Source organism: Oryctolagus cuniculus, chromosome 5, assembly GCF_051225735.1.
Source record: "Oryctolagus cuniculus isolate XC-2025 breed Fujian yellow rabbit chromosome 5, ASM5122573v1, whole genome shotgun sequence".
NCBI lineage: Eukaryota > Metazoa > Chordata > Mammalia > Lagomorpha > Leporidae > Oryctolagus > Oryctolagus cuniculus.
This window is the reverse complement of record NC_142871.1, coordinates 164474607-164496806: the sequence shown is the minus strand read 5'-3', so window position 1 is coordinate 164496806 and position 22200 is coordinate 164474607. Positions and strand designations below refer to the sequence as shown.

The 22200-nt window shown below is 45.8% G+C and overlaps 1 protein-coding gene across 1 annotated transcript in view; it reads right to left on the bottom strand.

The window, feature by feature from the left end:
* F13A1 (coagulation factor XIII A chain) overlaps positions 1–22200 on the bottom strand; it is a 178110-nt gene that overhangs the window by 72417 nt on the left and 83493 nt on the right. Inside the window, exons 7-8 of the mRNA XM_051855142.3 lie at positions 3698–3872; positions 484–622 (exon numbers count right to left, since the gene is read on the bottom strand). Coding sequence (XP_051711102.1) covers positions 484–622; positions 3698–3872 — 314 coding nt within the window. The remainder of the gene's footprint in view (positions 1–483; positions 623–3697; positions 3873–22200) is intronic.

The window sequence follows — 22200 nt, the reverse complement described above, 5'->3', positions numbered from 1 at the left end:
GCAAACCCGGGAAGGGCAGAGCAGACAAAAGAACAACGCAGGGTCCAGTGTCGCTCCTCCATGAAGAGGGGGAGAGACACAGAGATTGGTATACAGCAAGCACGTAATTAATGATAGCTATGTTACTCTTCGGACACTGATGCAGAGAGTGTTCACCTTCAATACCTCTGCTATAAGCTACACCGTGAGCTCTCGAAGGCAGAAAGATGCTGAGATAGTCCTAGGCTGCAGCTAGAACCAGTCTTTCTCAATTGCTGTTGTCTTCATGGGTGATCAGTTCTTATTCTGGGAACTCACCTGCCCATTCAGTGTCATTTCTGATTCAGGAACTAAAACATTTCTTTGACAATCAGATATTTCTGCCTAGAGGAGATATTTCTGCCAGAGGAGAATGGAAAAGTAGGCAGAGAATGTCTGTGCTGTGGCGCAGGTGCAGTCCACTGTAATGTGATAGCAATAAATGCCCCTGTTTAACGGACTCACCACACCGAGTCCTTGGTGAGTTTGGAGCTCACGTTCCCGTCTTCTTCCAGGAAGATGTCCATTTGCAAATTGGCATCATTATCGTGGGCCGAGGAATAATTGGTAATGACTCTTGCTGGTATTCCAAGGCATCGTAGGACTACAGGAAAGAACAGACCACGCACTTAATAAACACATAGCAAAGACTCCTTTCTCGCATGCGACTTCTTTCTTTACCAACACAAAACACCTCCCCAAATACTCCCTATCGAAGGAGGACCATTTCCAGCCCCATGGGCACTGCAGAGACAACTCTTGTTCTGCCATCTTTCAGCGCGGCGACTGGGACCAAGGGCAGCCAACTGCAGCATGGTCCTGGAAGCAGACCCCACGTGTTTCTAATCATGTGGTCATCGAGGCAGTACTTGAGTCCTGTTAGTGGGGTCACGCTGAAGGAAACAGCCACAGGGCGCTAACAGTGTCCAGAGCTCGTCCTCGGTGGACCCTGCACTCCCAGCTGGAACTCTGTTGTGTGACACTCAGCGGAGGGTGACACTACAGATTCATTTTAACTGTTGGGTAATGAATTACCTGGCAGCATCTCTTGCCATATGTACCTATCGATTAAACTTAATCCAAATGCCCTCCCTGGCTCCCAGGACGCCAGACATCAGGGCTCATTGGAAATAATTTGGCTGACAATTTTAAGATTAATGACTTGGCCTGCCTTTTTTTTTTTCCCTCCCTCTGAATAGTTTAGCATTTTTAAGCAAAGACTATGCATCCCCTTCAACAGAACAACCTTGGAAGTCCAAACTTGAGTCTGCGAGAGAGACAGCAATGCTCTTTCCGGCCGGACCTGACCCCTGACCTCAACGCCCGAGACGACAGTCGTGGCAGCCACCCCCGCCACCCATCCTGCCCTTCCTCTCTCCGCCTGCAGCCCCTACCAACACAGCCTGCCCGTAGAACAGAGGGCGCTCTGGTTCTTCTTCTGACTCAGCAAAGTGAAAGGTGATGTTTGACTTCTGACTCAGCAAAAATCCACGGTATGACAGTGCGAGACTTGTTCTGGAGTCTGCCTTCCTCATGGCTTTCAGACAGGTGAGGCTCGCCCTTGGGGCCCCTGGTCCTCCTTCCATCCTGTGTCCTGCTTCAGGTGCATCTCACTGTGCCTTCCCTACACCCCGTCTGCTTTTTCTCTCTTTCTTTTTCTTTTTAAAAGAGTTATTTACTTATTTGAAAGTCAGAGTTAGAGAGAGAGAGATTGAGAGAGATCTTTCATCTATTGGCTCACTCCCCAAATGGGAGCAATGGCTGGGCTGGCCTAGATTGAAGCCAGGACCCTGGATCTCCATCCGGGTCTCCCACATGGACGGCAGGGGCCCAGGCACTTGGGCCGTCTTCTGCCACCTTCCCAAGGTGCGTGAGCAGGGAGCTGCATTGGATGCCGGGCAGCCAAGACTCATGCCGGCACTGCAGTCGGCCGCCTAACCCGCTGTGCCACTGCGCTGGCCCCTCTGCTTTTTCTTAATTTGCCACAACACAGGGACTTCAGGCACAGATCTGATGACACTTTTTTACACAAAACACAACAACGGACGTGCCCTCTGGTTCTCAGTACGACGTGGCTGCGGGCACGGCGGGGCTGGGTCTTTTCCGTTTGCATGCAGAAATTTTACAAGGGCGGCTGCCTGGCTGCGGAGCTTTGAATGGCTTGGCTTGGGAGTCCTAAGGGAGGGGACGCCCTCTAACCTTTGCCCATCGCGAGATTCCAGCTTCTCTCTAGAACTCCTAGAGACTCCTAGGAGACCACACTTTGGGCTTTCATTGTTCCCCGGAAACAGATGCTCAGCTAGCCTTGGGTCTACATGTTTATGTGTAAGACTAAGAAAACAGTCTTGATCAGATCCTGGGAGGAAAGAAAACAACTTGCAGCCCATCTACCTGGATCGCTGTTTCTTAGGACTGTCCCAGTTTTGAACTGAAACACACAGGTTTCACATCGTTCTAAGAAGTGGCCTCACCCCAGGCATCAGCCCCCAGCCCCTTTGCTATGGTTTGAGTAGGACATGGATCACGAACTGCAGCAGACATCAAACCCCAAGGCCGTCACTGCATGGCTCCAAGGGAGTAGAAGCTGAAGTCAGCAGAGGTGTGGAGGAGGTGGGCCCGGTGCGGAGCCCTTGCACCCGTCACGGGGGGCGTGATGAGGGGTCTCAGGAAGCTTGAGTATGGCTCAGCTTCTGCTGCTTCCTGCCGCACGGTGTGAGCCCTCCTCTGCTTTTCCCACCACTGCCATCCTCCAAATAGAGGCTCCACCAGTGCGGCTGCCAGACCTTCGACTGTGAACCTCCAAATCCATGAACCAGAGAAAACCCACTTCTTTCAGAAAGCCTGCACTTAGTGATCACGACTGACAGCCGACTATCACACCCTCCCAGAACACTCTTTGTTAATTAGGAGGAGAAAGGACAGTCCACCCTGTGCCTATTGTCTCTCCAAGACTGGAGAAGTGACATGTGAATGAAATCATTACCAATGATGAAGACACACTGAAATCAATGTATCTTTAAAAATATTCACTGAATTCACTACAGTGCTCTCTGGGCTAAGAGAGGCAAATGCCATTTTGAAAAATGATGCATGAGGCTGGAGAGAATAATTCTGTTCCCATATGTTTTACTCTGCGGATGGGATATTGGATGGATTGAAAACAGGAGGGCACCCTGGGGAGGTAAAGATTGTTCACTATGCTCTGGCATCTAATTGCTCAGAGGCACTGGGACCCAACTGCAGAGATGGGGATGAGATCCCTTGTCACAATCCCGTCGATAGCAGGGATAAAAATTACGGATATATTTATACAACTTCCCAATAACAAATAAGCAGGTATGCATCTTTCCTTATCATTTACTATTTTAGCTTAATCTTTTTGAAAGGTGGCATCCTCACTTGACCTCCATGACCCTCCTTTTCTCTCGGTGTTGAGTGATGGGATACCTGGGAAATAGCCCATCATTCTTTCTGTCTGGATCCCACAGCCAGAGAGAGACTCTGAGCCGATTTGGCCCAGCAAAATTTAATTATGCATTGACTAGATTCCCAGAATACTCACCTGTAAATTCTATAGGGCCAACAGGGACTACCAAATCTCCTTTCCAGTTTATAGATAACATGACTTGAAGTGAAATTTCCTTTGCATTCAAAACAGATTACTCACTTGGATACTTACATGTGTTAAAGACACCGGCAAACACCCAGCACTGGCCATACCGGACTGGGTTCTCGGAGCTCCGGTATTCCAGTAGAATGTCGACACTTCCAGTCCAGGCCGATGGTGGGACACCATAAGCGTAGATGTTGTCCCAGGATCCAACGATGACACCCTCATCATCTTTAGCATTAATCTAAAAAAGTTATGAGGCATAACAAGGAAGAAATGTCAATTAGATGGGTCCTCTCCAAGCTATGGCTCATGTAAGTTTAAGCTTCCAGTGCCTTCCATGTGTCCTGTATGGTTAAAACAATGCCGCTGCTGTCCAATTTACTGACGTGTTTCCTGGGAAGGTGATGCAACAACTAAGCATGGGAGGGAAAACCACATAATCAAGACTGCCTTTTTTTTTTTGACAGGCAGAGTGGACAGTGAGAGAGAGAGACAGAGAGAAAGGTCTTCCTTTGCCGTTGGTTCACCCTCCAATGGCCGCCGCGGCCGGCGCGCTCATGCCGGCGCACCGCACTGATCTGATGGCAGGAGCCAGGAGCCAGGTGCTTCTCCTGGTCTCCCATGGGGTGCAGGGCCCAAGCACCTGGGCCATCCTCCACTGCACTCCCGGGCCACAGCAGAGAGCTGGCCTGGAAGAGGGGCAACCGGGACAGAATCCGGCGCCCCAACCGGGACTAGAACCCGGTGTGCCGGTGCCGCTAGGTGGAGGATTAGCCTAGTGAGCTGCGGCGCTGGCCCAAGACTGCCTCTTAAATAGTGTATTTTGTAGAAAGATGAAGTTTAATAGTAGCAAAGACGAGTTTGACCTCTTCTCCACGTGACCAGGAGAGGATACACTTAGGACACTTGGTTTGGGCTAGAATAGTGCAGAATGAATGAGGAAGCAAGAACAGAACCCGTGTAAGAGGACAAACTCAGCAGTGATCTTGTGTTGGGGGAGGGGCCTCAAACCTGACAAATAAGAAATCACTGGTCCAATGAGATTTGGCTTTTGCGACAAGTGGCAGACTCTAATGAGATGTCCAATGAAATAAAAAGCTGGCAAGTGCTTCCATAAGAACCATTGAGTTAAGAAGAAAAGAAATCCTTGTAGGTGCCTTACAGAGATGGTGTTTCAAGTTTTTTTTAGGGGGCCAGTGTTATGTCACAGCAGGGTAAGCCAACACCAGTGAGGCTAGATGCTCCATTTCCAATCCAGCTTCCGGCTAATGCTGGGAGGCAGCATGTGATGGCCCAAGTACTGGGGCCCCTGCCGCCCGTGGGAGTCCTGGATGGAATTCCAAGCCTCTGGCTTTGGCCTAGTTGTTGCAGCCATTTGGGGAATGAACCAGCAGGTGGAAAATATCTCTCTCTCTCTCTCTCTCTCTCTCTCTCTCCCCCCCACTCTCTGTAACTCTGCATTTCAAATAAATAAATTAATTAAATAAATATTTTTAAGGAAAGAAATGCAGAATCCCAGGCTCCCTCTGCAGATCACCAAATAAGAATCTGCATTTTAATATGAGCTACAGGAGGTTTGTGTGCACAACAGTTTGAGAAACATAGGTCTGGGTTATGCTGAAAAGACACCAGTGAGCATTGTGAAGCATGTGTGTTTGGTTTATGAAAACCATAGAAGCGATATTAAAATATGGTGAGTATTTTATGTCTTTACTTCTTCATCAACTAACAGATCAACCTCAGCACCTGCCCAGATCCCTCTCTTGGAATTGCTGTATTTTGTTGTAGAACAATATGTCTTCTCCACTCACATTCATGAGTTCACTGGGAGTAGAGATAAAACCCACATCTCTCAAAATTCTGGCAAGTACTAGCAGAGACTTGGTGTTGGTTCGCAATAGTTGTTCAATACTCAGTTGCATAGTCAACAAGCATATGGCCACTGGACATGGATGAGTAAGAACTCACTCTTCTGAGAGTTTGGCAAAAGGCCAATCAAGTACAAGTAAAGGTTATTGGTAAGTCAGGAACATGTATGGGTAGAGTGGGGTCCAAAGGAAGGCTTGGAGGGTGGTGGGAGTGGCAGTGGGGATTGATAGAGGGATGGCATGAATGTGAGATCTGGAGGGACAGAGGGCTGGAGAGCCCATCTGCATAATGGAAACAGTTTGAGTAGGTGCTTGGTGTGATGAAACAATATGGCAGGTTCAGGAATCCGATGGGAAGTTATACATGGGCATTGTGTAAGTAGGCAGCATTGGATCAAACATAAATACTAGAAAACACTCAGGATGTGGAAGGGTCTTCTTTGTGAGTGACAGACCCTCTGCTGAAGTGTGGGGAGCATCTCAGTGCGGAGTGGTGCCTTGCAGATGCTCCTCGGCTGGGCTGTCTGGAACATTGTTACTCAGATGGAGATGTGCTGTTCTGATGCTGTGTCTAGTCAGGCTGAGTGAAGAATAGCTGCAGTCACCACCCAGTTTATGTGCTCAATGTTTTAAAAAAGTTCCTTGGCGTTTTCTGAGACCTTGTTCAGCTAATTGTAAGTTCATGCCTTTGATGTAAATTTTGGCTTTGGCCTGTAAATCTGTGGGCTGATCAGAATGGAGTAGAGTTTGGCTAATCATTTTGACTCTATTCCTAACCAATACTTCTTACGGGTGAAGTGGTTACTCTAAACTTGTGTCTGTTATAATGAATTCTGAGGAGTGTCTTGCGTGGCTATGATGCGGCTTGGTCTTTGTGGTTTGGGGAGTAGATGGATCTTAGAACTTGCATTTCCATCACCTTATCACTGAGGAGTGGAATGAATCTCAAAGGTAAAAGTTCCTAAGTCCTAAACTATGCTTCTGATGTCTGATTTTCCAATAAATGACCATTAATTAAAGGGCTATTTATAGCATAAGACTGAATCCAATCGGCGAAGGGGAGAAGTAAAGGAGAAAAAAAAATCTCTTTTCTCTAAAGACCTTTTAATTGTTGATGCTGAGCTGTGCTGGTGCTAGATAAATCACAACTCACTTCTAATAGCAAATTTGCAGCCGGCGCCGCAGCTCACTAGGCTAATCCTCCGCCTTGCAGCGCCGGCACACCGGGTTCTAGTCCCAGTCGGGGCGCCGGATTCTGTCCCGGTTGCCCCTCTTCCAGGCCAGCTCTCTGCTGTGGCCAGGAAGTGCAGTGGAGGATGGCCCAAGTGCTTGGGCCCTGCACCCCATGGGAGACCAGGAGAAGCACCTGGCTCCTGCCATTGGATCAGCTTGGTGCGCCAGCCGCAGCGCGCCAGCTGCAGTGGCCATTGGAGGGTGAAAAAGCGGCAAAGGAAGACCTTTCTCTCTGTCTCTCTCTCTCTCACTTCCACTCTGCCTGACAAAAAAAAAAAAAAAAATAGCAAATTTGCCAGATTAGCTACTGCTTTCTAACTAGGGCATTGATTTCTCAGAAGCTCAGACACTGAAAGAAATAGGTTTTTCCTGACAGACATAAAGGGTTCAAGTAGTATCTCTCTCCTTGGACAAGAAGATATGTGTGGGAGACACTGCAGTGGCATCCTGGTCCTTATGGTTTGACACTGGGTCACGAACTCAGAGAATGACTGGTGGCAAAACAAAAATCTCTCAGCCTTGGGTGACTGGAAGTCAAGTAGGTAACAGGAACCCAGAGCTGTGGGCAGGAAGTGTTCAGCTCTTTTTAAGGTTTCACTACATTTCCCTCCCTACAGTATTGGGAAAATGAAAACCTAATCCTCCCCCTGCACCGCAACCAGTCTCTATTAGAAACTAACGTGCACAACGTAAGGCAGCAAACTTCAAAGCCTGATGCCAAGACAAGAATGAGGATTATGGCGTGGAGCAGAAGGGTAACAGGGGGCAGCTAGTATCTCTAACCCTAACCCTAACCCTAGCCCTAACCCTAGCCCTAACCCTAACCCTAACCCTAGCCCTAACCCTAACCCTAACCCTAGCCCTAACCCTAACCCTAGCCCTAACCTTAACCCTAACCCTAGCCCTAACCCTAACCCTAGCCCTAACCCTAACCCTAACCCTAGCCCTAACCCTAACCCTAGCCCTAACCTTAACCCTAACCCTAGCCCTAATCCTAACCCTAGCCCTAACCCTAACCCTAACCCTAGCCCTAACCCTAGCCCTAACCCTAACCCTAACCCTAACCCTAGCCCTAGCCCTAACCCTAACCCTAACCCTAACCCTAACCCTAAGCACCAGATTCGCAGATGCTTTATTTGCAAATCAACAAATCCATCACATTTCTCATTCATGTTTCAAAAATCTGGAAAGAAAGACACTGGATGAGAATGCTCATCTTTGCTCTGACCAGAACAGTGGGAGCAAGTGCTACGGAGAAGTGGGTAGGAAGAGTTCTGTCTCTGGTAACCCAACGGGGAAAGGACTCTGTGAGACACCACCAATGGGAGGGAGTGGGTTCTTCAGGAGAAACTGAACAGAATCTTAAAGGAAAGAGTAGAGTCCAATTATCCTAACAAAGCTTGTCTGCCTCTGCAGTGAAACTTCATTCCTCATGCCAATCCCCTACAAGGTAGAGGAGAGCAGGCGCCGTGAAGCACGTTGACTTCCACTTGACATCAGAGGAGAAATAAAACTAAGCTTATATGGAAAACAGACTCGAGATTGCTCTGTTTGAGTCCACAGAATACCTGGAAAAGATCTGTGTAAGAATGATCAGGAAAGAAGACCAAAAAACATCGGGGGAGTGGGAGATGGGGCGAACAGATCGCGAAAACAACTATGGAGGGAAAAATGAACGACTCACAAAGTCTTAGGAGGTCCCAGACCTAAAGAGAAGAAACCGAGGACCAAACCACATTTTAGCAGGACTAACACTAATACACAAACTGCAGGAAACAGGCTAGACACTGCTGAAAATAAAACTAAAGACATGGAAGACAAGTCGAAGAGAAGTAGAGAACATGCTAATGAAATACGCTCATTATTAAGAGGGCTGCTAACAGTTATGAAGGACAAAGATGACAGAACGGAAAGATAATTGCTGTCCTTAGAATAGAGATCCCAGGCTGTTGCCGCAGCTCACTAGGATAATCCTCCACCTGTGGCGCCGGCACCCCGGGTTCTAGTCCCGGTTGGGGCCCTGGATTCTGTCCCGGTTGCTCCTCTTCCTGTCCAGCTCTCTGTTGTGACCTGGGAGGGCAGTGGAGGATGGCCCAAGTGCTTGGGCCCTTCACCCCATGGGAGACCAGGAGGAAGCACCTGGCTCCTGGCTTCGGATCGGTGCGGTGTGCTGGCCGTGGCGGCCATTGGTGGGTGAACCAATGGAAGGAAGACCTTTCTCTCTGTCTCTCTCTCTCTCTCACTGTCTATTAAAAAAAAAAGAATAGAGAACCCAACGGATGAAACAGAAGACACATTCTTAATTAATGTGAGAAAAGCTCAGATAATTGAGGAAAATTGAATCTAAACATTGAAAGAGCAATCTGCGCTCCAGGGTAATTTGTTCAATGCTTGGGAATTTTAATTAATTTGAACTTTAGGAAAAAGAAATAATTGTCCAGCCATTTAGTCAGAAAAAGCAAATTAGCAGCAAGGGAGGGAATCGGGCTGTTTGTGGACTTCTACGTGGCATCATGCAGTGGCAAAACACTCCGTCAGTATTTACACAGATCCGGGAGAATGAGAAGATGCCACAAGGATCTTCTGCACAGCTACGACGCTGTGTGAGTGCCCCAGAGGCAACCACTCGTGGCCAAGCATGGGGGTCTCCGAGGCTGTAGTAGCCACCCTAAAAGAGCCATGTGAGAAGTGATATCTAGGTAGACAAGGACTGAGTCAGAGAACCCCAGAACAGAGACTGCACTGTAAAAGAGTCAGTGGAAAGAAAAACTCGTGTAAAATAAGCATCTTTGAGAACTTTAGTTACAGAATAATTTTTTAAAGATCCGTTCTATCTATTTGAAAGGCAGAGCCACAGAGAGGGAGGACAGAGAGAGAGAGAGAGAGAGAGAGGTCCTCCATCTGCTGGTTCACTCCCCAAATGGCCACAATGGCTGGGGCTGGGCCAGGGTGAAGCCAGGAGCCTCCTCCAGGTCTCCCAGGTGGGTGTAGGGGCCCAAGCACTTGGGCTTCCTCCACTGCTCTCCCAGGTGCACCATCAGGGAGCTGGATAGGAAGTGGAGCAGCTGGGACTCGAACCAGTCGGATCTGCTATGCCACAACACCAGCCCTCAGAAGACGTTTTAAAAATTGATAACATAAAAACCACCATCACCCTAAGAAAAAACTTAGACATGAAGGAGGAAAGAGAACAGAATGAAAATGTTAATGTTTTAAAGTGTTGATCTCTTATAATTAACCAACACCGTCTAAAACTAAAATTTAATTTTAAAATATGTAATTACTTTATACTTTTAATGGATTTCAAAATTTTTAATAACTTTGGAAAGATGTGTTAGGAAAAGGTATCTCCTATAGTGAAGAAACATCTATTTGAAGTTTAACATTTCATTGTAACTTTTTCTTTTGTAAAGGCAAAATTTAATGAAGTTAAATACAATTTGAGTGCAATTAAGTTTATACTTCTGGGGTGGACATTTGGTCTCACAGTTAAGTTGCTAGTTGGGACACCTGACTCCCATGTTGGAGTGCATGGGTTCAAGACAGCTCTGCTCCTAATTCCGGCTTCCTGCTAATGTGCACCCTTGGAGGCAGCAGGTGATGGTCATGACCTTGGGGCCCTGTACCCCCGTGGAAACTGGGAAACCACGATTGAGTTCCAGCTTCAGACTTTTGATTCAGCCTTGCCCTGATCACTGTGAGCATTTGAGGAGTGAACCAATGAATGTAAACTCTCTCCCTCTCTCTCTCCCTTCCCCCTCTCTCCCCTTTCTACTCTATCTCAAAAAATAATTTAAAAAATATACTTACTTTAAAATTAAACTGTATGACGCCATTTGGCAAAATACAAACAGATCAATAGGAACAGAGAAATACACCCATACAGACACAAGTGGACTAAATGTTGACAAGCTTACAAGGGCAATTTCATAAACAAAGGATGATCTTTTCAACAAATGGACCTGGAACAATTGTGTATTCATATGCAAAAAGTAAAATTTGATTTATACCAGTATCATATAAAAATTAACTCTAAATGCCAAACCTGAAACTATAAAACTTTAAGGTGACACAGGATAAATTGTGTGACCTTGGGATAGGCAAACATTCCTTAGGTAGAACACTAAAACGCATTATCCACAAGGAAAATATTTGCAAGTTGGACATCATCCGAATGAAGAACCTTTGCTTTTTGAAAGCGAAGAGAATGAAAAGATAAGCGTGGAGGGACAGAAGACACTTGTAAATCACGCTCTGTATCTGAAGGTACAGAATACTTGAAACTCAAGGACGAGAAAGCAAATGCCACTTAGACACCTGAGGAAATGCTTGAATCACTCTGCCCGAAAGGTACATATGGCAAATCCATGCAAGTAGGATGCTCAGTACCATCGGTCCTCAGGGAGGCACTGCTTCACATCTTACACACCTTTAGAAAGACTGGAATTTGAAAGACTGATTATGGGTCTGGCGCTGTGGCATAGTGGGTAAAGCCGCCGCCTGTAGTGCCGGAATCCCATATGGGCACCAATTTGAGTCCCGGCTGCTCCACGTCTGATCCAGCTCTCTGCTGTGGCCTGGGAAAGCAGTGGAGGATGGCCCAAGTGCTTGTGTCCCTGCACCCATGTGGGAGAACCAGAGGAAGCTCCTGGCTCCTGGCTTTGGATCGGCCCAGCTCTGGCCACTGCAGCCATTTGGGGAGTGAACCAGCAGATGGAAGATTCTCTCTCTCTCTCTCTCTTTCTCTCTTCCTCTCTCTATCTCTCACTGTCCCTTTCAAATAAATACATAAATTTAGAAACAAAGACTGATCATGTCAAGTGTTGGGGAGGATGTGGAACACTCGGGGTTCTTATGTTACCCGTGGGTATGGAAAATAGCACAACTACTCCGGAAAACAGACAGTTTCTCGAGTATATTAGATCTCACTCTCAGGCATTTGCCTAAGAGAAACCAAAACTTTTGTGTCTACAAAAAGATTTTCACAAATGTTCCTGGCTTTATTTGTGAGACTGGAAACAGCCCAACTGTGCATCCGCAAGTAAATACGTAAACGGATAGCGGTTCACCCATACCATGGACTATTGCTCATCAGTAAAAAGGATTGACTGCTGATACAAACAGTAGCATGGCCCAACCTCAAAGTGCACAAACGAAGGATGAGAGAAACCAGAGAAACAAACAGTAGTAGTGTATGACTTCATTTCTGTGACATTTTCAAGTGCACAAATCAATGTATGGTGGTAGAAAGTGGGCTAGTGTTTGGGGAGGTCAGGTTGGCAGGTTACAGTTGGAGAGGGAAATGATAAAGGCAGCACTTGGGGGTGCGGATATGTCTACTATTTTAAATAAGTGATGGTTTCATAGGTGCATGTCTATATTAAAATGATCAAATTGAACAGCTTAAACATGAGCATTTCATTGCCAACTGAATCTCAATAGAGCTATATAAATGCAATACTTTTAAACTAGACTACTATTCATAGTATAGTATCAATCATGATTTAAAACTATATTTATATATTTAAATATTCATGTTGAGCTAATAAAATATTAATGAATGTTATTTCTTGGTAGTGAAATTTGGTGTTATTTTCTGTGGAAAGTGTTTTCTTTTAACTTGATTTTAGCTAACAAATAGCAGTTGCATAGTGCAATGTGATATTTGATCTATGTGTACCCTGTAGAAAGATTCAATCAAGCTAATTAACACACCTGTCACTTCACCAACTTACAGTTTTTGCAATAAAAAATGTATTCAGTTAATAATTTTGAAGTATTTGTTATTATTAACTGTGGTTGCCACGCAGTGCAATAGATTACTAGAGCTTACTCCTCCAGTCTGGCCACAGGTTTGTACTTTGTGATCCATGTCTCCCCCTCTGCTTCTACGTCAGCCACGTCAGCCACTGGTACGACTTCTCTTCTCTCTGTGTCTAGGAGACTGAGCCTTAAGATCCCACCTAGAAGTGATGTCATACAATGTTCATCTTTCTGTGCCTGGCTTCTTTCACTTAGCAAGAGGTCCTCCTTATCTCACACAGTATACAAAAATCAACTCAAAACAGACGAAAGACTTACACAGGAGACCTGAAACTGTAGAACTACTAGATATGGGACCCTGATCTGTGCAATGGCTTTCTTGGATCTGACACCAAACGCTCCAGCAACAAAGGAAGAATAAATGGGATGACATCAGACTTAAAAGCTTCTGCATGGCCAAGGGTACAATGAACAGAGTGAATCAGGAGGAAATATTTGCAAACCACACGTCAGATAAGGAGCTAACACCTAAAATAGATACAAAACTCAATTCAACAATAAGCAAAACAGAAACAATAAAAAATAAGACTACCACATGATCCCAGAATCCTACTTCTAGGAATATGCACAAAAGAATTGAAATTGGTATGTCGAAGAGGTATCTGCACTCCCAGTACTCCAATAGCCAAGATATAGAGGCGACCAAAGTGCCCACTGACAGATGAGTGCATCAAAACGCACGTTTATATGCAATGGAATTCTATTCAGCCTTAATAAAGAAGAACATTCTGGAAAGCATTATTTTTTAGACGTTCATCTTTAAATTTTTCTGTATTGTTTGATTTTCTTTTTGGCAATTTTTTTTTTTACATAAAATTTACTGGAAGTACCTGCCAAGATGCTAACTGTGCTGTGAGGGTAGACACAATTCTTATTTTCACTCTTATTTTGAATGTTTCAAATTTCCCCAAATATTTGCCATAAGAGAATGAACTTTCTCTTGTGTGTGAAAGCAGGTGCCCTGTGGTGTGGGCTGTTGCTCTGATCTTAAGGTTCAGGCCCACGAGCAGTGATTAAACGGGTTAGTTCAAACACGGAAGGGGCAGCGACACAGGTGAGGGCTGGAGAGGGAGGTCTGTCGCTGTCATTCAGGAAGTGGACCATCGGGGACTGGGGGCGTGCGGGAATGCACAGGGAGCACAGGGCCTCTTGGGTGGAAGGCCCTCCGTGGATGGGTCAGCGCAGGAGGTCTGGCTGTGCTTGGTTCTGAGGGAGCGGAGCTGCCACCACAGGCGGCCCACCATGACCTTGGGGCTTGCCCTTGGAGTTATACTGGATAGATCTTCACCCTCAAGTGAGAAAAAGTCCTGCATTCCCATGCAGTTCAAAGGACAGAAAAAGCCTTAAGACATGATCCACATGGGACCTGTCTCCCATCTGGGCCTTGGGGCCTCAGCTGACTTTAATTGGATGCTGACAAGTAAAGAGTGTGGCATTTGTTGATTCTCTAACCTTCACATTTTGTATACTTGATATTTTTCTGCTTCCTTTAAAAATACATGAAGCTATGCTTCTTCTCCTGCATGAACATTTTATGCAGTTATGATATAATGACTTTTCTCCATGATAAACCTGTCGCATTCTGTTAAATTTCATTGTTAAAAGTTATGTCCTCATAAAGTCTAGGATTTCTGTAACTCTTTTAGAAAACAGTTTTATGCATAACCTTGTCTATAACAGCTTCTCAAAGATCTTTTGATATAAATTGAACCAGGTTCAAAGGCATAGAGTTAAATTTGGGAAGGAGAAGAATTATTCCTTGTAGAAGGTCTTTTCTAGGGCTTGTGAACCACAAGTCTTCAGCTACTTCTTGGGACAACTGATCCGATTCACTGGTGAAAGTGGCGTTGTGCCTGTTAAATTGTACCCAGTGGTTCCCTGGGGTTTTTTACAGGTACCTCCGCAGTCACCATGTTGGGGACATAGAGGTGGGGACAGGGTATTGGTGGTGGGAGCTACAGTCACCACCTCTCATCAGTAACAGCTCTTCTGCTCTTTCTCTTCTATGTATTTGAATTCAACTTGTATTTGAAGGTAGCAGCTTGAAAAATTAAAATCATATCGGGGTCTGCCTCTTGTGTGACTCTGCCAGTCTCCAAGCTCTGTCGTAAGGACGGGAGGGAAGCTGAAGACGAGGCACTCCTACGGGTTATTCCTCCCAGCAAACACACACACAAGAAGTCCTACACAAGGACACTTGATCCAAAGATCCCTACCTCACTCCATGCAGAAAGATAACTCAAGGAAGATCATAGAACAAATGGTACAAGCTCAATTTACAAAGCCTTGAAATGCCTCCCCTTGCCCAGCACCCCGGCCTTGATACTGTCTGGGATTTCATGGCATCCATAACAGCCAGAGTCACACACTTGATCCAAAGAGCAGAAATCCACCTACCATCTCCTTAGCTTTGAGTGTAACGGTGGGGTTAACACGCTGTTTGCTGCTATTGGAACTGTCACTCTCTGGATTCCCTTCCACACCCAAACTCCCGTTTACCCGGTGAATGCTTTTGGTTCTTCAAAACTCAGCTGGTTTGTCTCTGGATATCTTTCCCTATTGCTTTGACTGGGATGCCCTACTCTGTGCTTGCATAACACTCTTTATTTATTATCCTATCACATTGCATTGTGCCGTTGGTTTGATTGTCCTTGTTCTCATTATCAGACTGAAGGAAGGCATCTTGCTATTTTGACTGTGTGTTCCCAGGGTGGGAACTCAGGAAGTGGTGTTGAATGAATGCGTGTGGCCCCACTGCAGAGTGGGCCCAGGCTACCTCTTTGTGTTTCTTTACAACATCAAATAGCAGCTTAGTTAGAATGCTAGCAGACATTGTGCTGGAACTAAGAAGCTGTTTCTAAAATTTATACAGAAATGAAAAGGATCTAGAATAACCAAAACAATATTGAAAAAGAATAAAACAAAGTTGGATGACTGCCTGATTTGAATATTTACTATAAAAGCCACAATAGTCAAGACTGTATGTTATTTGTATAAGGATAGGCAATAAACCAATGGAACAGAATAGTCTAGAAACAAATCGATACTCACATAGTCATTTGATTGTCAGTCAAGTTCCCAAAGCAATTCAATAGGGAAAATGACAGCCTTCTTAAGAGCTGAAAGTACTCGCAACAAATGAAAGTTTTCTTCCAACAAAATGTTGTTGGAACAAATGGAAAAACTGGGGAAAAATAAATCTTGACCCCTACCTCACTCCATGCAGAAAGATAACTCAAGGAAGATCATAGAACAAATGGTACAAGCTCAATTTACAAAGCCTTGAAATGCCTCAAACAATATAGGAGATATAGAAGAGTATTTTCATGGCCTGAGGAAATAAAATGCTTCCTGAGTAGTACTATAAAAAAAAGAAACCAAAAAATGGACTTCATAAAATTTTTAAAAATCTTGTTCTGAAGGCCAGTGCTGTGGTGTAGGTGGGTAAATCCGCCACCTGCAGTGCCGGCATCCCATGTGGGTGCTGGTTCAGGTTCCAGCTGCTCCACTTCCAATCCAGCTTTCTGCTATGGCCTGGGAAAGTGGTGGAGGATGACCCAAGTGCTTGGGCCACTGCACCGGGGTGGAAGACCTGGAAGAAGCTCCTGGCTCCTGGCTTCGGATCAGCTCAGCTCAGCCATTTGGAGAGTGAGCCATTGGATGGATGGAAGACCTTTCTCTCTGTCTCTCCCTCTCTCTGTCTGTAACTCTACCTCTCAAATAAATAAATATGATCTTAAAAAAATAAAGAAAAGGTGTCCAACATCATTAGTCACCACAGAAATAAAAATTAAAACTACAATAAGATGTCACACTACATACACTAGGACAATTAACATTTTAAAGCTGAAAACATCAAGAGTGGGTGACATTGTGGGAAAACCAGGGCTTTTATACATTGCCAGAAGGAACGTAAAATGGCACAACCATTTAGGAAAGCTGCCATGTTCTCAATAAAGTTACTCCTCTGCAGATTGCATGATCTACACACATCACTTCTAGCTGTTTACCCCAGGCATCTGAAAGCAAAAAGGCTTGTGGAAGAGTGCGCACAGTAACTTTAGTTAGAATAGCTCCGCATTGGAAATGTCTAAAATGTCCACCATGGGTGAATGGATGAGCACATTGTGATATACAATACAGTAAAGCTAAGGAAACTATCAATGACACACAACTATTCATTACGCAAGCCAGTGCCCTGCACACTGTATGGATTTATTTATGTGAATCTTAAGAATAGGAAAGTGTAGTTTATTACAAGAAATTGGAGTAGAAGCGTATATATTTTGATGGGGGTGGTGATTATGCCAATCAACATTCATTGAACTTTGCCTTGAATGACCATGCTTTTTATTGCATGTAAATTTTACTTCAATTTTTTTAAAGCTGATTAAACAACTCTCATCTACTTTGTGAAGAACATAATTACTAGTATGACAGACAGAGCAAGAGACATATCTTCCATCTTCTGGTTCACTCCCCACACAGCCACAATGACCTGGCCTGGGCCAGACCAAAGCCAGGAGCCAGGAGCTTCTTCCTAATCTCCCACATGGGTGCTAGGGGCCTAAGGATTTGAATCATCTTCCACTGCTTTCCCAGGTGCAGGGTGCTGGATCAGAAGTGGAACAGCTGGGTCCCGAACCAGAGCCCATATGGGATGCTGGTGCTGCAGATGGTGACTTTACCCACAATACCACAGCGCCGGGCCCTGCTCTGCTTCTGATCCATCTCTCTACTAATGGGCTTGGGAACGCAGTAGAAGACAGACCAAGTGACTGGGTGCCTGCCACCCATTTGGGGGTCCCAGATGGAGTTCCTGGCTCTTGGCTTCAGTGAGCCAGCAGATGGAAGATTTCTTTCTCTTGGTGTCTTTCCATCTTTCTCTGTCACTCTGTCTTTCAAAGGAGTAAAATAAATGAAAAAGAAAACAAACAAACCTGGATGGCAGGGAGGAAAATGCAGGTCAAGGAGAGGAGATGAGAGGGCGAGGTCAAGAGGAAAAAGAGAGAGGGCAAAACTCGAACCTACAGTGCATAGACGGAGACTTCTGGGCTGTAGCTGCATTTCCAGCCGTCTCTCAAGGTGATGTCTGCCCTAGGAGCCCAGAGCAGCACCGACTGCGCAGCTTGGAGGGCGTGCTGAGAGGCCCTCCCCTCTCGGGGTTGCAGAAATAGTCTGTGTGATTACAAAATAGATGCTGTCCTGAAGTCTCATTCCAGGAAGCAATTCGGGGAGAGCAGACATTTAGATTGACTATGATTATCACATTCGAGAGACGGCTTGTAATAAATGTCTGTTTTTCTCCAAAAGTATGGGGAGAGCAGGCGTAAGAAATGTAACCTCAGTAATTGAGAAAGCAAGCCATTTGCCCACAAATGGAAACTTCATTACATGGCTGGCTTTCATCCTAGGAGGGAAAAAAAAGGTGTCTGAATAGTTCACCTCCCCTCACTCTCCCCACCCCCCACCAAAAAGAGAAGGATTGACTCAGACAGGGCATATAAAAGGAATTACATTTGTGCCCAAGGAGCGCGTGTGATGAGGAGAGAGGGAAGGCAGAGGACAAGTCCAGGGGAAAGAAAGCATCGTGTGTGGAACAGCAGGGTCCAGCAGCCGAGAGCCCTCTCCACGGCCACCTGTGAGCTTGGATAAAGTGACTCAATGTGCTGTACCTCGGACTCTTCATCTGCTCATTGCTTACTGACCAAATGCATGCAATTCCTCAAAAGTGGCTGTGAACACACTTCCTGCTAGGCGGGTTCTATTTTCCCACTGGCTTCCCGTATAGTTAGTCGTTACAAAGCTTCAGTCCACAGAACTGAAAGTCCCCGTGGATCAGACCACCTCCTGGCTTTACGAAGGATTTTCCTGAGTCTGTACCTCTCCAACCTCCTTGGAGTCCCAAGATCATTCTGGAATCATAGCCATGCCTTCTATTCTTGAAAATATCCTGATTACAACTTCAATGGTTTCTATTTAAAAAAGCACTTTTAGGATTGGTAATTTAGTATTTTACTTATTGGACTGCGCTAGCTGTCTTCGTTAGAGTCTCCGAAAGTGGCCACCATGGGAGCCCTTGCTGACTGGGCTCTGTCCCCGTGGCAGAGCCTCTGCCTGCACTGACAATAAAAGCTGGTAGGGTTGGAGAAGCCACGAAGGGGGACTCAAGTCCACCGTGCAATCCTCTGGCAATGGTCCCCAGCCCTGGCACAGCAGACCTCCAAGACTTGCAGGTGTGCAATGCTGGTGAGTCACCGTCAGTCTCTCAGCACTCCCAAGCGAAGCTGTATCTGGACCCTCGCACGGGGGCGCTGAATCGTGGTGTGGCTAACTCGATTATCTGGTAGGGATAGTTACCGCCACAATTCATGCTACTACTCCAGCAGCAGTTCCAACGGGCTCTTACATAAACCTGACACCGGAATGTGGAAACTAATTATTATTACATAACTATGTATTCTTTGATAGAAGAAATTTTCAAAAACCAAGACCCATGAGGGGAAATGTGGAAAAGCTCCTTGATGGTGAAAAGGTTGGGGACAATGACCACTGAGTACCTGCCCTTAGATTTCTCTATGACAGGCTTTTTTTTTTTTTAACTGCTTTATAAACCAAGGGTGCAGTTAGATGCTGCTTTGTAATTTTTCAAAAATAAAACTGCTAGAGAACTCCGCTGCAGTCGGTTGGTATGATTGGGGAATAGACTCTCTGTATATATTTCTATCTTTAAAGTTCATTTGGGATGAATCAGGTGTGGAATTTCTAACTCAGGCAAATGTTTAACTGTAATATGAATGTTTGCAATTAACGTTTGTCGCAGGGAAACCTTCGCTGAGTGTGAAGTTGCCCATTTGAGATGGGTAAATAAATAACTGCAAAAAAATAAAAAGCAGAGTTTTGTTTTTGTAGTAAGCCCCCTGTGGAGTAGCTTGGCAACGTAGCAAGGAAGTGACGTCATCAGTGTGCTTTTCAGGCATGGAAAGATAAAGAAGTACTAAACCCTATGACAAGGAGACGGGGAGGAGAGAAGGGCAAAGTGAAGTGACTGTCAGTCTACCTGTAGACCCCAGACGCTTGAGGACCAGAGCTGTGAAGTCCATGTGATCCCAAAGGTCTACAGTCACTCAGCTCGTACTGGGAGCTAGAAAAATCCAGGGCCTACCCCCAGCTGTGGTCAGTTTGATTTGCCAGCTGGAGTTCAAGATTTTTTTGTAACACGAAAGAGTACTTTGAACATCGATTGGTTTAAAAAGTTCAATCTTGAGTTAATTCCCAAAAGCCACAGTCAGAGCAAGGTATTAATGGGGATTAATGATGGCATCATGGTTCGATAGTAGCAAAAGACCGGGGTTAAAAATAAACGTGCATACCTCAAGGGAAGCTGGGAAGTTCAGGCTGGCAACAGTATACAGCACTGGAATTTTAAAATATGTAATTACATCGACATTTTTTCTCCTCTCTCACCTTGTGAATTTTCCGATTAATGCTGTGGGTTTTCTTTTCTTTTTTTTTTCTTACTATAATTACATCAAAATACTATGGAATCAGGGGGGCCAGTGTGGCATAGTGGGCGAAAACAGCATTTGTGATGCTAACATCCTAAGTTGGAGTTGCTGGTTTGAGTCCCGGCTGCTCTGCTTCCAATCCAGCTCCCCGCCGATGCTCTGGGAAAGCACAGACGACAGCCCCAGTTCTTGAGCTCCTGCCACGCATGCAGGAAAATAGGATGGCATTCCTGTTTCCTCACTTCAGCCTGGCCTGGACTTGGTTCCTGCAGCCATCTGGGAAGTGAGCTAGCAGAGGGAAGATCTCTCTCTCTCTCTCTCTCTCTCTCTCTGTATGTGTGTGCCTTTCTTTTCCTCTCTGATGCTCTGCCTTCTAAATAAATAAATCTTCTTTTTAAAAAATACTATGGAATCAGATAATTGTCAGTATTGAGATCCCATGAAGCAAATTTTAGCTGCGGCAAGCTGTGTATTCTGAATTACAAAACAAACAAGCCCTCAGAAGAGCAAATTACCCCGGCTACATGACCCTCCAAAGCTTCTGTTGACTGGCTGTTTGAATTTTCACTGTGGAGAAGAGGTTTCTGTGAATAATAGAATGGGTTACTATGGCCATGGGTTCTCCCTTGTCAGCCGTTTCTAAATTTGAGCCACTGTTCTCACACTGGTTAGGCCGTGCTTAGTTCTGAGAAAACTCTGAGCTAAATCTGGGAGATCCGCATTCCTGTACAACCTTGTGCTTATCTACATCAGAGAGTTTGCCATGCGTGTGGAACTTTTCTCTCTTTTTTTGGACAGGCAGAGTTAGACAGTGAGAGAGAGAGACAGAGAGAAAGGTCTTCCTTCCATTGGTTCACCCCACAAATGGCTGCCACAGCCACCGCACTGCGCTGATCCAAAGCCAGGAGCCAGGTGCTTCCTCCTGGTCTCCCATGGGGTGCAGGGCCCAAGCACTTGGGTCATCCTCCACTGCACTCCCGGGCCACAGCAGAGAGCTGGCCTGGAAGAGGACCAACCGGAACTAGAACCCGGTGTCCATATGGGATGCAGGTGCCACAGGCGGAGGATTAGCCTAGCAAGCCGCAGCGCCAGCCAAACTTTTCTCTTTACTACTCTGCCTTCTCTATCAGTCTGTAAGCTCTGTGAGAACAGAAAGTGCTCAGTTCACAATTGTACCCCTGTGCATAGACTGGGAGATTGTCAATAAATAATTGCTGAATGATTAATATTGAGTGCTTTACTGCTATCACCAGCATCTCTGCTATGACCAACACCACCACCTTCAGCACCATCACCTTCAGCACCACCATCACCACCATCACCATCACTATCATCACCATCACACCATCACCATTACCATCACCACCACCATCACCATCACCATCATCACCATCACCACCATCACCATCACCGTCACTGTCATCACCATCACGCCATCACCATCAACACCATCACACCATCACCACCACCATCATACTATCACCATCACACCATCATCACCATCACCATCACCACCACCACCACCACCACCACCATCACCATCACCATCATCACCATCACCATCACCATCACCATCACCATCACCATCATCACCATCACCATCACTGTCATCACCATCACACCATCACCATCATCACCATCACCATCACCACCATCACCACCACCATCACACCATCACCACCACCATCACACCATCACCATCATCACCATCACACCATCACCATTACCATCACCACCACCATCACCATCACCATCACCACCATCACCATCACCACCATCACCATCACCGTCACTGTCATCACCATCACACCATCACCATCAACACCACCATCACACCATCACCACCACCATCATACTATCACCATCACACCATCATCACCATCACCATCACCACCACCACCACCACCATCACTATCATCACCATCACACCATCACCATCACCATCACCACCACCATCACCATCATCACCATCACCATCACCACCATCACCATCACTGTCATCACCATCACACCATCACCATTACCATCACCACCACCATCACCATCACCATCATCACCATCACCATCATCACCATCACACCATCACCATTACCATCACCACCACCATCACCATCATCACCATCACCATCACCGTCAC